The following is a 15465-nucleotide window of genomic DNA, read 5'->3' on the forward strand; positions in this document are numbered from 1 at the left end:
TTATACCATGTGAACGCGATACTACTGTCGTCTGTATATGTGCATACCGCTGTCCCATGACTTTTGTCACATCAATGTAATTCGGAATCTTCTCCCAATAGAGAGACCATTATGACAGTTTTTAATTACAGGCGACATGTCCTGTGTATACAGATTATGTGTGTTTAATGCAGTGGTTTCATTGCGTTTTGTGTTAATCATAGCTGTTTTTTGCGCTTTTTAGGGCAGCTTTCCACCGCAACGGCAATAGGCAGCCCCGAAACTCTGACCGCTCGTTCGCCCTCTTTGTCAACGCCGTTGGTAAAACGATCGTAAATCCTTATACCGGAAGTCTTCGGCCGCCATTGCTGACGATATTTATTTAAAATCTAACCAGTGGCTGTGTTCTAACGCGGGACCCAGGACGTTTTGATTACTAGCCAAATACGCTACACCTAGAGATGATATAGTGATGATGAATTTGTCATTTGTCGGGTCCAGTCATTACGTTAGGTCAACGTTGCAAAATTTATGCAAGTAACTATGAAAAAAGAAAATAATTGTTAAATATAATACTGTCCTACTGTCATAGTGCTTCATCCTAGGGCTGCTCCTAACAGAACGATCCCGTGCAGCGTGTTGCTTGGGTTTCGCATGACTTATGATTTTAGAATCCTTGTTGGTTGACATCGAGGAAGCCATACCGTTTGAGATTCTTCATTACGTACTTAAGTTATTCTATAAGACGAGATGTATTGATGTCAATTATTCAATTTTAAATTCATCTACATCTCATCTCTTAAAATGTTAGAATGTGTAGACTGTAAGTTATATAGCCAGCTGCTAACGCCAGCTAGCGGTCTTCGCCTCAAGCAGTATGTCAAAATCTAGTGGCCGTCAGTCCCCATTTCGCTACAGTGCCGGCCACACAGTTTTGTACAACGTATATGCCGATACTATTATATATGGCTTATTTCAATAGTGGTACAGGTCCATTTTTGTTCATTGTGAGATACAGAGTCTTAAAGTTAAATGAGCGCTGAAAAATCTGCAGTTGAAATACGAGAAATATTCAAGCATATGGCTTCTTGTTGGAGATGAACATTTCTTCCTGTTCATTTGCATCAAATGGTTCAAATGGCTCTGAGCACTATGAGACTCAGCTGAGGTCATCAGTCCGCTAGAACTTAGAACTACTTAAACCGAACTAACCTAAGGACATCATACACATCCATTCCCGAGGCAGGATTCGAACCTGCGACCGTAGCGGTCGCGCGGTTCCAGACTGAAGAGCCTAGAACCGCTCGGCACACCGACCGGCGTTTGTTTGTATCATTAATGTCAGAAGCATTATAGACAGAAAAGTGGAGGTAATGGACTGGTGCCACTATTGAAATAAGCCCTTCATATATATGATGATCCCTGCTACGAGATGAAGTACATACTGATTGTGTCAGTTACTAAGTTTTAGCAAACCCTTTTGGTAAGACGATATCTTTTACATTTAGTTATTTTAGTGGGTAGTTCCTTAAGCACATAATCTTGTTTAATTTTCACTGTCTCTACTCTATATTAACGTATTTTTTCAGACTTATGACCATCTTTCAATTACGCTGGCCACGGACAATGAAAAGCTGTTTTTCATTATGTCTTATATGGAAGTGTTCATTTTAAGAAAGGTTTTAACGATGTGTGAAGCCGTAATGCCACCAGCACTAATCAATAATATTTTATTCTACGTATTCTGTAATTAATTCGTGTATATCTCTTGTACCCTGCTACAACAATAAGTGCGGTTCTGTAAGCTGTTGTATGTTAGATATGAAGACGGCTAGATTTTTAGCCGAAACTAGTAATCCATCCAAGTAAAGAAGACTTCATATGCGACCTCGAGTTCATGGCTCTTCAGTCCCTAACATAAATTTAAAAAAATTACAGCAGACCTCGTATTCCCTGACTGACGATGTCAACACACTTGACTCTTCCATACATTTTGTATTAGAATGTGGGAGTCCACATGTACGCAATATTGTTACAGTGGACGGCGCTAACTCTGAATTAATTGCTGCGTGTTTTCCCCACTAGTCTTGAATGTTGAAAAAGACTTTATCGAAGTTTACAGGAGCCACTATATCTTTCAGACTCATATATTTCCAATGCGCTGCAGTAAGTCATGAGCGTTCCTCTGCTGCTTTAGTAACCAAAGCCTTTTAATTGCCAGTGTCGCGCAAATCTGACTCGACAGCATACACACTGTGCGTTTACACACACACACACACACACACACACACACACACACACACACGTGGGGGCTTGGGGGTTCTTTGGTGACGCTACTTGTAGCGACGCGGCGCAAAAGTTGTTCCTCAGAGACTTGGAGATGAAGCCGTGTGCTTTGACTGCGGCCCATCGGCCCGTCCGGCGACCAGCTCACTGATTAAACGACGCCGGCCAAAGCAGACGCAGGTAAAGAGCCGAGCCCGGAACTCTGTCCACGGGCGACCTGTTTTCAGAATCCAAACCCATCCATTGCCGAGGCGCTTCCCGTGCCGCGGCATTCAGGAAACAGAGAATAGGAAGCCTAGCTCGTGACGGCGCACGAGCTGAAACAATAGTTGTTCGGCAAAGAACGTTCCAAAAGACATGCTAGGGAGCGTTCAATTTTAACGCGACATCGCATTCCACATAGCGTTTTCATCTCGAGCGCTGCACGGCCTTTGGGATACACCAGCCGAAACTCTGCTCGATACGTTCGTTAGATCTACGAGCGCGGTCCAATAAACACGTTTTTTTCTCGTCCAATTTCGGCTGAAAAAATGCGGAATTAGTTGTGGGACACCGGGCAATATTTCAACTTCAGCCCCTACACTTTCACGAATACATAGCCTTGAAAATGGCGTCTGTAACGGGGGTGCGTTCCAAGCAGAGACCGAGCGAGGTGGCGCAATGGTATCGTATTCGGGATGACGACGGTTCAAACACGAGTCCGGCCATCCAGATTTAGGTTTTCCGTGATTTCCCTAAATCGCTCCAGGCAAATGCCGGGATGGTTTCGTTGAAAGGGCACGACCGATTTCTACATCTACATTTACATCTACATGGATAATCTGCAAATCACATTTAAGTGCCTGGCAGAGGGTTCATCGAACCACTTTGACGATTCTCTATTATTCCAATCTCGAATAGCGCGCGGAAAGAATGAACACCTATATCTTTCCGTACGAGCTGTGATTTCCCTTATTTTTATCGTGGTAATCGTTCCTCGCTATGTAGGTCGGTGTCAACAAAATATTTTCGCATTCGGAGAAGAAAGTTGGTGATTGTAATTTCCTAAGAAGATTCCGTCGCAACGAAAAACGCCTTTCTTTTAACGATTTCCAGCCCAAATCCTGTATCATATCTGTGACATTCTCTCCCATATTTCGCGATAATAAAAAACGTGCTGCCTTTCTTTGAACTTTTTCGATGTACTCCTTCAGTCCTGCCTGGTAAAGATCCCACACCGCGCAGCAGTATTCTAAAAGAGGACGGACAAGCGTAGTGTAGGCAGTCTCCTAAGTAGGTCTGTTGCATTTTCTAAGTGTCCTGCCAATGAAACGCAGTCTTTGGTTAGCCTTCCCCACAACATTTTCTGTGTGTTCCTTCCAATTTAAGTTGTTCGTAATTGTAATACCTAGGTATTCAGTTGAATTTACGGCTTTTAGATTAGACTGATTTATCGTGTAACCGAAGTTTAACGAGTTCCTTTTAGCACCACATGTGGATGACCTCACACTTCTCTTCATTTAGGGTCAACTGCCACTTTTCGCACCATTCAGATATTTTTTATAAATCGTTTTCCAGTTTGTTTTGCTCTTCTGATTTCCTTCCCCATCCCTGACACAATACGAGCTTGTGCTCCGTCTCTAAAAACCTCGATGTCGACGGGACGTTAAACCTAATGTTCCCGCCTCCCTTCCAAGCAGAGACCTGTCATTCAGCTTATTTTGGAGGAAAACCAGAGCATTGCAGATATTCACAGGCTCTTGCAGAATATCTATGGAGACCTGTCGGTGAACAAAAGCACGATGAGTCGTTGGGTGAGGCGTCTGTCATCATCGCCAGATAGTGCAAACCTGTCCGATTTCCGGTTTCCTGGTCAGCTGCACACGACTGTGACTCCTGTAATATTGGAACGGGTGGACACGTTCATTCGAGACAATCGACGGATCACAATCAAACACATCGTTGCTCAACTGGACGTCTCTCTTGGTAGCACTGACTCACTCGTCCACCATTTGGGGTATTCAAAGATGCGTAATCACTGGGTTCCTCACCTTCCTAATTCCGCCTGTTCGGCCCAGTAAGGGAAGCACTCCGTGGGAGTTCATGGAGGTTAATGATGCAACAAAATGTTGGCTCCGACGTCGACCAGTGGAGTGATACCAAGTGAGCAACAGGCCCTCCTAGTAAGGTGGCGTACGGCCATTGCATTGAACGGAGTTTACATTGAAAAATATGGTTTGTAGCTAAAAGAGCGGGGAGAAACTCTCGTGTCCTTGAGTCCTGAATAAAACCAACCTGCTTTCAGAAAAAAAAAGTGTTGCTTTACTTGTTAAATGCCCCTTGTAATTAACAGAACAGTCGGTAACATCAACACCTGGTACTCAGAGAACAGATTACCCCTCATGCAATAAAAAGCAGGACACACAGGTGGGACTCTTGTAACTGCAAAATTTTACTCTCGAAAGCTCGTCAAACAGTAATATTGACCATTTTAAGTACTTAGAACTGAGAGTTGATAAAAAACTTCGGCAGAAGTATCACGTTCAAGATCTCGTGCAGAAACTGAATGCTGCTACCTTTACCATAAGAATGAACAGCATTCTCTCTGACACTGAAATGCAAAGGCTGTTTACTTCGGTTACTTTCGCTCGATTCTCTCGTATGGTATCATATTTCGGGGAAACTCTGTGTACTGACAAAGAATACTCTTAGTACAGGAAAAGGGAGTTCAGTCAGATGTCTGGTGTTGCTTCCGAACTGCTGTTTAGCTGTCTCCGAAGTCTAACTGACATCTGATTCACATATTTAATCACGAGAATTGTTGCTGACGTTTTTGAGTCATTCAATGAAAAAGCCACAACATTCAATCAGTGAACACTAGATGGAAAGAAGATATGCACTTACATAATACTTCCTTAGACGCTGTGCAGAAAGCTGTGCACTATTCAACAGGTTTTGTCATCAGTAGGCTTCCACCCCAACTCCAAAGCCCAAATCTAAGTTGAAAGGTTTCTTTGTGGGGCATTGCTACTTTGTACAGGAGTTCCTCGTAGTAGTTTAGAGCTGTTCCCTGTAATGTTATTCATTCGTATACTCTCTCATACATTTTCATGTTGCTTTAATTGCCTTGTTTCTCTTGGTTATGCGTTATCTAATTAGAAATCTGAAAACAATTGTTCTGATTAGTTCCATTACCACGTACTTTGGCTCACACAGTCCCACGAAACCTGATAAAAAATAGAACTTATTTTAGAGCTTCGAAAAGCAACTACTCCTTTACGACGATGTCACTACAAATACAGGATTGACCTGGATTTGCACCGGAAGCAAGAATACCTTCCCTCTCCTTTGTTTCTGACTGTCTTCCACATTTATACGAACGTCATACTGAAAGTCGTGAGCACCCTAATGTTAAATTTTAAAGTCTAACACAGTAAAAAAACGACTGCACTATCGTAATCTACGGAGTTTCCACCGCATATTGTCATATAGTGTCGTCTACCACGTGAGCACAGGCGGTACTTTCAAAATGACGAACATCAATGTTTCGTTTCGATAGCGTGCTGTCATTGAATTCCCTGTTAAAGAGTAAAATTCTGTTGATGTCTGCATGGAGATGTCTGCATGAGTACTCGCAGCGCTAGGAGATAGGTGAAGCATTTCAAAGATGGGAAAACGAGCATTCAAGATGAGCTTCGTAGCGGTCGCGCATGAACTGCCTCCAAAGAACGCAAAAAGGAAAGAATTGGTGAGCTCATCAGGGAAGACGGGCGGTGTCACAGTGAATGAAATCGCTGATAAGCATGCAGTATAAAGCAGTGCAATGCAAGAAGTGATTCACAGCTTAGATTATCGAAAAGTTTGTGCCCGTTGGGTCCTACATTTATTGACCGAAGACCGTAAACGTCAGAGGAGAACTATCAGCAAAAATCGTCTTCAGAAATTTCAAAATGAAAGTTATGATTTTTTGACCAGTATTGTGATAGGCGATGAAAGCTGTAAATGAACAGATGTGAGGCCAACACTACGAGATGGTAGTGGATAGTCAGCAAGCAATGCATCATTGCCTTCGTGGAGCTAGAAGGGTATATATATAATTTATTGTGTACGGCGGCTGGGTACTTCGTATACCAATGTACATTTCTCACTTCACTGTTGCAGCTACCAATGGTGCTCGAGAAACACGACTGTTGATCATCGAGAAATACGACTGTTGATCAGTCTCCCATTTTGCTGTCATGAGCTTTTTGGGAGATACTGTATGTGCAGGAGGAAGTAATATGCTGGTTGAATCTTCTATAAAGTAACTCTTTCGGAATTTTAACAGTAAACAGTAAATACGTGCACCAGGAAGAGGCCCTCTGCAGATTTACCTGTATGTTCATCCTCGTGGAGCTTTCGTGACATTATTCACTGGGCCGTATATGTGAATACAGAGAGGAATCTGCGATTATAAGCCACTTTTACGTTTGAAGATTTCTCTCAGCGAAGAGTGACATTCTGTGTTCTATTTGCTAAGAAGATTAAGGATCCGCTCGTGGACTAAACCTTCATATGCCTTTCTCAGAACAGCCATGAGTCCGTAGAAGGTGACATACGACCTGTACATTTAAATGATCTTGCCTTTTCATCAGAGATTTCTAGGAGAAACGTCCAGCGCCATCTGTTCGCCAGTTTTTGCACTCGCTTCTGACTTCAATAAAATCCCATGTCATTTCAGGCATGTGTGTCAACTTTTACATTATTCCGTGGATTAGTACATTTATAAATGTTAACGGACTTTTGAGTCACACTGTATAATGTGATAATTGCAAATAAAGGGGATCTGAAATCAGTGGAACCTCAAAAACTCTTCAGTCCAGTAACAGAACTTCTGCTGTTGTACTTGCGGCGAGCGGAGGTACACATGTGCAGCGTTGGCTTGAGGACTCGTTAGCGATGCGGCTGTTTTGGGCTGTATATCTCTTGTGCCTCCTTTCAGTGTCTCTGCACTCCCTCCTGCCCTGTCTTCCCTCTTCATCTCCCGCCCCACGTGTTTCCCGCCTCTTCGTGTACCCACTGATGCCCCTCCTCTCTTCATCCCGCCGCTTCCCCTGCTGCCCGTTTTCCATCCTCTCTACCCTTTCCCTCGGCAGGTCCCGCCTGGCAGTTTTATTCTTCGTCGTGTGTGCTCCAAGTGGGTTTTAAGTGTGTTGTTTCGGAGTGTTTTTACTACTGTGGCCGACCTTTAACGTGTGCATGTCCATTCAGTGCCTTCTCTGAGTTTTGAAGAATCGCCAACTGTGTTTTTTAACTTTCTGGTGACTTTTTGACTTCTTTTTAACTGTCCTCCATGATCGTCTCCGTGTTAGTCTAAATTTTTACCTCCATTTTCTCCCATTATTCTGTTTTAAGTTCCCCTTTCTCGCCTTATGTATGTAACATTTTATTCTTATTTTAAGTTGTCAAGCCACTCGGCTGAAGAGCGGCGGATTGTGCCGCTGACAGCCCTCCCCTGCCCATATGGGACAGGGGAATGAAATCACAATAAAGAAAAAAAAATTGGGCTGTATGTCCATCGTCTAGTTTTTATCCAGCACTGAATCGATGAGTGATTTGCTACCCACGCGGCGACAGTTTCTCCTGAACTAGCGTTGCGGCGACTCTACGTATTATAGCATCATCCGCGAACGTTGACAAGTAAGACTGAAATGTGCTACTCGTGTATGAATTAATGTTGTGTATTTAGATTTCTTTGAACCAGGACGCACGCGCTGTGCCGGCAACTGACGGCGATGTTTCGGCGTGTTGGCAGGCTGACTCCTCAGGGGGCGTGCGCGCTGATGGCGGCGGCGCCGCCGGCGGGCGCGGCGCCCGCGCTGCCCGTGTTTCCGCTGCGCGCCGCGCCCTACTCGGCGTACAGCCCGTCGCGCTTCCACGTGGACAAGCGCTGCCGCCGCCGCTGCTCCTGGAAGTGCTGCGCCATCGCGCTCATCCTGCTGGCCACCGCCCTCGCCGCCATGCTCGCCTACTTCGGCGGTGAGTAGCTATATCACTCCGCCATCTGACGGGAACGTTCATTCATTCTAGCCTTGACGCTCTCGCTTCTGAGCAGTGCACGTGTGAGGCTGAAACTGACAACGAACACTTGCAGTTACTTTAGTAGTTTCATGTGGTGTTATTGTAGGCCCATGTAATTTAGTGTCGTGATGTACATTGAGGTGACAGAAGTCGTGGGATACCTACTAAAATCGTCTACATCTACATGATTACTCTGCAATTCACATTTAAGTGCTTGGCAGAGGGTTCATCGAACCACAATCATACTATCTCTCTACCATCCCACTCCCGAACAGCGCGCGGGAAAAAGGAACACCTAAACCTTTCTGTTCGAGCTCTGATTTCTCTTATTTTATTTTGATGATCACTCCTACCTATGTAGGTTGGGCTCAACAAAATATTTTCGCATTCGGAAGAGAAAGTTTGTGACTGAAATTTCGTAAATAGATCTCGCCGCGACGAAAAACGTCTTGGCTTTGATGACTTCCATCCCAACTCGCGTATCATATCTGCCACACTCTCTCCCCTATTACGTGATAATACAAAACGAGCTGCCCTTTCGATGTCCTCCGTCAATCCCACCTGGTAAGGATCCCACACCGCGCAGCAATATTCTAACAGAGGACGAACGAGTGTAGTGTAAGCTGTCTCTTTAGTGGACTTGTTGTATCTTCTAAGTGTCCTGCCGATGAAACGCAACCTTTGGCTCGCCTTCCCCACAATATTATCTATGTGGTCTTTCCAACTGAAGTTATTCGTAATTTTAACACCCAGGTACTTAGTTGAATTGACAGCCTTGAGAATTCTACCATTTATCGAGTAATAGAATTCCAACGGATTTCTTTTGGAACTCATGTGGATCACCTCACACTTTTCGTTATTTAGCGTCAACTGCCACCTGCCACACCATACAGCAATCTTTTCTAAATCGCTTTGCAACTGATATTGGTCTTCGGATGACCTTACTAGACGGTAAATTACAGCATCATCTGCGAACAACCTAAGAGAACTGCTCAGATTGTCACCCAGGTCATTTATATAGATCACGAATCGTATCGGACTTACTTTTCCTTCGACGTGACCTGGACTCAAACAAATCGATGGAAGTCCCCTGTAGAAACATTTAGTCATGCTGCCTCTATAGCTGTCCATAATTGTGGAAGTGTTGCCGATGCAGGATTTTGTACATGAACTGTCGTCTAAATTGTGTCACATAAATGTTCGATGGGATTCATGTCAGGCGACGTGAGAGGCCACAACGGTCGCTCGAATTGTCCAGAATGTTCTTAAGCAAATGACGAACAACTGTGGTCCAGTGACATGGCGTACTGCCATCCATAAAAATTCCATCGCTGTCTGCGAACGTGACGCCCTTGAATGGCTGCAAATTATCTCCAAGCACCTGAATGTCCAGAGGACCCCAGGTGCATGCAAGCACAGCCCACACCATTGTGGAGCCACCACCGAACTGCACAGTGCCTCGTTGACAATTAGAGTCCATGGCTTCGTGGGGTCTCCGCCAGACTCGAACGCTACCACCAGCTCTTACTAACTGAAATCGGGACTCATCTGACCAGGCCACGGTTTCCAAGTTGTCTAGGGTCTAACCGAAGTGGCTATGAGCCCAGAAGATGCTCTGCAGGCTCTTATCAAAGCCACTAGGGTGGGTCGTCTGCTGCAGTAGTCTATTAACGCCAAATGTTGCCATACCATCCTAACGGGTACGTTCCTAGTACGTCCCACATTGATTTCTGCCGTTATTTCACACAGTGTATCCCGTCTGAAAGCACTAAAAACTCTACCCTAACGTCGCTGCTCTCGCTCCATAAGCGATGGCCATCGGCCACTGCGTATCTGTGGTGATACGTAATGCCTGAAATGTGATGTTCTCGGCACACTCTTGACACTATGGATCGCGAAATACTGAATTCCCTAACAATTTCTAAAATGGAATGCCTCATGCATCTAGCTCCAACTAGCATTCCGCGTTTAAAGTCTATTAATTCCCGTCATGCGGCCATAATCACGTCGGGAGCGTTTTCGCTTAAATCACCCGAGCCCAAATGAGAGCTCCGCGTATGCACTGACCTTTTATACCTTGTCTACGCGATACAGGCGCCATCTGGATAAGTGCATATCGCTATCCCTTGACTCTTGTCACCTCGGTGTATGTCGCTGTCTGTGTTGTCACAGTCTTAGCCAACATAGACTACATGATAGGCTACATATAAGTATAAACACATAGGCAGTGGATAGTGGGAATACACGGCGAGCATATTAACAGGTTGTAAATCTGATTTGCAACTGCTTTGAAGCACATCTACCGTATTATTTCCGAGTTAAACGTGACCCGCGTCTCGTTGCAAAAAAAAATCTTGAAAGTCGGAAAAATTGCATGCAGCACAGATCTGCATCGGAGTACTGAAAATGCACCAGAAATTATTTTTAAAAAACTTACAAAGCGGAAACTGGCCTAAGCTCAGCACGGGCTACTTGCTCTATTGCTATGTGAAGTAAAGTACTCACAACAAAAAATCGTCTTTCCGACAGTGGCGCGAGTTGTGTACATTGTTTCAATAGTAATGAGCCTTGAAATAGAGAGCTCTTAAGCTCAAGCCACGTCGATGCACACAGAGTTCTTGTTCTTTTACACTATGTGGTGCTGATCATTCTCAAATACACAACGATAAAATAAATAACGCCCTAGACTAATTTGCGACCGCCCAGTCGAAAAGGCACGCAAAATTCCGCAATGAAAATCATTTTGCTGGTAAGGGGAAAATACCGACGCTTCCGACGTCACTGGGCTCCGTACGAAAGACTTGATGGACAGCGTTTATCTGGGCTGACTCCGCGGTGGAAAAATGCAACTCAATACACATGCGAAGCCATGGTATTCGATTTAACAATATCTAGGTAATTACCGCCGTAACGCAGATGCTGAAGGAGTCTAGATGGGAATCTTTAGAAGAAAGACAACATTATTCTCCTGAAATAATTCTGCATAAATTAAGAGGCCAATAATGGCGAATAACTGTGCAAAAATTGCATTGGCGCCATCGTATAATTCGCGTAGGGGGATATTAAGACGTTTACAGAGGCTTAAGAACAGTCAATATACAGTGGCTAGTTTTATATATATGGAGATGTAGAGCAAAAAGATTACGAGAACCAAATCCGACGAAACTCTTTCGTATCTGAGCACACTGCCTCTCAGTCGCTATGCAATGTGGGAGAGGTTAGTCAGACATGACTAGTCAGCTATTCTTCTGCATCCCATATAATCTCAAATGCTTATCTGGTGCTTATCTATGCTAAACATAGATTGCTTTAAAAGCGATCATTCTCAAAAAAATACTAATAAACTTGTGTGCAGTTCACAGCTTCTCACTGCGTTGGTTTTCTTTATGCTGCTTTCCCCTTCTAGGCACTGCTCTTGTCATGAGTGTTTTCTCCGTAAGGATAGGATGACAGACTGCAGATCTCCGTCGCCAAGAAGTTAATGACAACATTCCAGTTCAACCATTTACACTCCTGGAAATTGAAATAAGAACACCTTGAATTCATTGTCCCAGGAAGGGGAAACTTTATTGACACATTCCTGGGGTCAGATACATCACATGATCACACTGACAGAACCACAGGCACATAGACACAGGCAACAGAGCATGCACAATGTCGGCACTAGTACAGTGTATATTCACCTTTCGCAGCAATGCAGGCTGCTATTCTCCCATGGAGACGATCGTAGAGATGCTGGATGTAGTCCTGTGGAACGGCTTGCCATGCCAATTCCACCTGGCGCCTCAGTTGGACCAGCGTTCGTGCTGGACGTGCAGACCGCGTGAGACGACGCTTCATCCAGTCCCAAACATGCTCAATGGGGGACAGATCCGGAGATCTTGCTGGCCAGGGTAGTTGACTTACACCTTCTAGAGCACGTTGGGTGGCACGGGATACATGCGGACGTGCATTGTCCTGTTGGAACAGCAAGTTCCCTTGCCGGTCTAGGAATGGTAGAACGATGGGTTCGATGACGGTTTGGATGTACCGTGCACTATTCAGTGTCCCCTCGACGATCACCAGTGGTGTACGGCCAGTGTAGGAGATCGCTCCCCACACCATGATGCCGGGTGTTGGCCCTGTGTGCCTCGGTCGTATGCAGTCCTGATTGTGGCGCTCACCTGCACGGCGCCAAACACGCATACGACCATCATTGACACCAAGGCAGAAGTGACTCTCATCGCTGAAGACGACACGTCTCCATTCGTCCCTCCATTCACGCCTGTCGCGACACCACTGGAGGCGGACTGCACGATGTTGGGGCGTGAGCGGAAGACGGCCTAACGGTGTGCGGGACCGTAGCCCAGCTTCATGGAGACGGTTGCGAATGGTCCTCGCCGATACCCCAGGAGCAACAGTGTCCCTAATTTGCTGGGAAGTGGCGGTGCGGTCCCCTACGGCACTGCGTAGGATCCTACGGTCTTGGCGTGCATCCGTGCGTCGCTGCGGTCCGGTCCCAGGTCGACGGGCACGTGCACCTTCCGCCGACCACTGGCGACAACATCGATGTACTGTGGAGACCTCACGCCCCACGTGTTGAGCAATTCGGCGGTACGTCCACCCGGCCTCCCGCATGTCCACTATACGCCCTCGCTCAAAGTCCGTCAACTGCACGTACGGTTCATGTCCACGCTGTCGCGGCATGCTACCAGTGTTAAAGACTGCGATGGAGCTCCGTATGCCACGGCAAACTGGCTGACACTGACGGCGGCGGTGCACAAATGCTGCGCAGCTAGCGCCATTCGACGGCCAACACCGCGGTTCCTGGTGTGTCCGCTGTGCCGTGCGTGTGATCATTGCTTGTACAGCCCTCTCACAGTGTCCGGAGCAAGTATGGTGGGTCTGACACACCGGTGTCAATGTGTTCTTTTTTCCATTTCCAGGAGTGTAATTCACTTGTAAGAAAAAAAGACTCTGAAACACCTCCACCGACAAAACCCACTCCATTTATCCTATTTGGACCATCTACGTCAGTTAGCAAACTTCTGAACGACTCTTGATACAACCAGTTATCCAATTCCTCTTGTCCGCTCTGGAATACAATCACATGTCTTCCTAACAACTGCAAAAAATAAAAACGTTCCAGTAATCAAATGCTGCGTCCTCCTACTAAGATTCAGTGTAGCCGGCAATGGTTTAACCTTGGTAAGCGCGTATATTGACAAATTAGTGCAGTGAAACACTTGGTACATTATTTTGTAGGTAGGAATCTTTAAGGAATAACACGAAAGATGATAATGTAAATGATCAAATAAGAAAACACTTAAGACGCTACGCTGTAAACATATCATTTACTCCGCGATCAAAGAGAACTTGTTATCGTTACCATGTCTGGTGGGTAAGGATGATCTGTTTTGGTACGATGTTTTAGCTCTGTAGTAATAATGGATTAAAAAATATAAGATTTTTGGTCATCAAGGTCGTTGTTACATTTGCAATATCTAAATCGATTCATTCTTTTCAAATGCAATGGAAGACAGTGACCCCTTCACCTTGAAAATTATCTACGTCTGATCTCAACACAAATCAAGTAAATGAAGTTCTGTCACGTATTATTCTGATAATACACCCACATGGTCAACACTATAATCCATTGGCCGGCATAGCTGACGCCAACACTGGAAATGTTCTTTCTGCCTCCTGATAATCGTTTTCAATACAAATATATTTTCCTCAGTAGTCAGTATAATTATGTAGGTTTACTGACACTCGTGGATGACACATTCAACCACTACGTCATCCATTCATATTCCGCCCGCTTCAAAATTTCAGCAACGGTGAATCTACTAACCGAGCAACAATATCCCTGACCCAACGCTTTCGACACCCTAGTCTCAATAATCGATCTTTGCACCTATACGTGACATGTGTGAATGCACAATGAATAACCATGAATAAGAAATCGTGGAACTCTTAAATACCCTTGAGGAGACTATCACAGTGAGTTGTGGATTTCTCAAGTACCGCACCAAGGTTAACGGAATGAAAGTTCACGCCACCGTGGTTAGAAAAATGAGAATTTCTCTTACGGAGTTGCTGACATGTGGGGGAATGAGAGGCTTAGCTATAGTGCACCCACTTACACAAACAGTTCTGTGCCATTCTTGGTTATCAAAAAATCACGGAAAGTAAGATCGTTACGGAAAGCAAATGCAAAAGCAATTTCGCGCTCATTAGCATGGAAGTTCGTACCTGCCACAAGTTGCAACTCTTTATTGCGCTCTCCCCATATGTAGGTGGAAGGCCTGTGACTGCATAAAGCGAAGAAATGAGACGGGCGACTCCTTTCGTTGACCGTCTGGTTCGTTCTGCCTATGTCTGTCGGAACAGGGATTTACACAGCCTCCCAGCCCCTTTGTTTCGCTCACATTCGTTTCTGTTTTGTGCCTTGAACATACTGTCTCCAAAATCTGCTATTAGTGGGACTGATTTTTGGGAGCCCAAACGCTATCATATTTTCGTGTCGATCATCTTGCAATAAGGAAAAATAGATGGCACTGCTCAGAGAGACAGGGTTACCTCGACCTTCCGGAGGGATGTCCTGGCAGAAAAACTACAGAACATTACTCTCTCCAGTTGTATCCCTCAGCCTGCAGGCTTTAGAAGAGTTTCCACAGCTTTCAACTCGCCATCTGTTTCTTCACCTGAATGGATATTTAAAACTGGTCACTAAATAAATTTCTCCACTTTGCCCACTAAAACAGTTTTCGCTACAGAAATACCAATCTGAAACTACAGTTTGCATTATATTTTAATTAAAACTATTTGTCAACTAAAAAGTAACTTAGATACAGAGTAATATATGCTGGTTTGGCACATACATTTGGATCAGTTAGTTCAAATAGGGGATGTACGATGATACTGATGTTGGGAGTTTATGGGACGATATGCGAATATCGATAGAGACGTGTCTAAAACATCGATGTTACAGACAAAAAATCTAGTATCGATGCTAGCCAGAAACAGATTACTTCCTACCAGCGACAATAATCTTTTTCATCATTTAAACGAATCTTTTCCTGAACATTTCTCATAACGACCGCAGTTCGACACATGTATAACGAAGGATGTGGGCTTGGGAGAAGAGAGGGAGGGTGGAGGGGGGGGGGAGCGACCAAG

At 44.9% G+C, this 15465-nt stretch overlaps 1 protein-coding gene across 1 annotated transcript in view; it reads left to right on the plus strand.

Moving 5' to 3' along the window:
• Positions 1–8215: 8215 nt before the first annotated feature.
• Positions 8216–15465, plus strand: part of LOC124788660 (teneurin-a-like) — a 167503-nt gene continuing 160253 nt past the window's right edge. Inside the window, exon 1 of the mRNA XM_047255936.1 lies at positions 8216–8262. Within this exon, the coding sequence (XP_047111892.1) occupies positions 8244–8262 (19 nt within the window). The 5' untranslated portion in view covers positions 8216–8243. The remainder of the gene's footprint in view (positions 8263–15465) is intronic.

Source organism: Schistocerca piceifrons, chromosome 3 (genome assembly GCF_021461385.2).
Source record: "Schistocerca piceifrons isolate TAMUIC-IGC-003096 chromosome 3, iqSchPice1.1, whole genome shotgun sequence".
Classification (NCBI taxonomy): Eukaryota; Metazoa; Arthropoda; class Insecta; order Orthoptera; family Acrididae; genus Schistocerca; species Schistocerca piceifrons.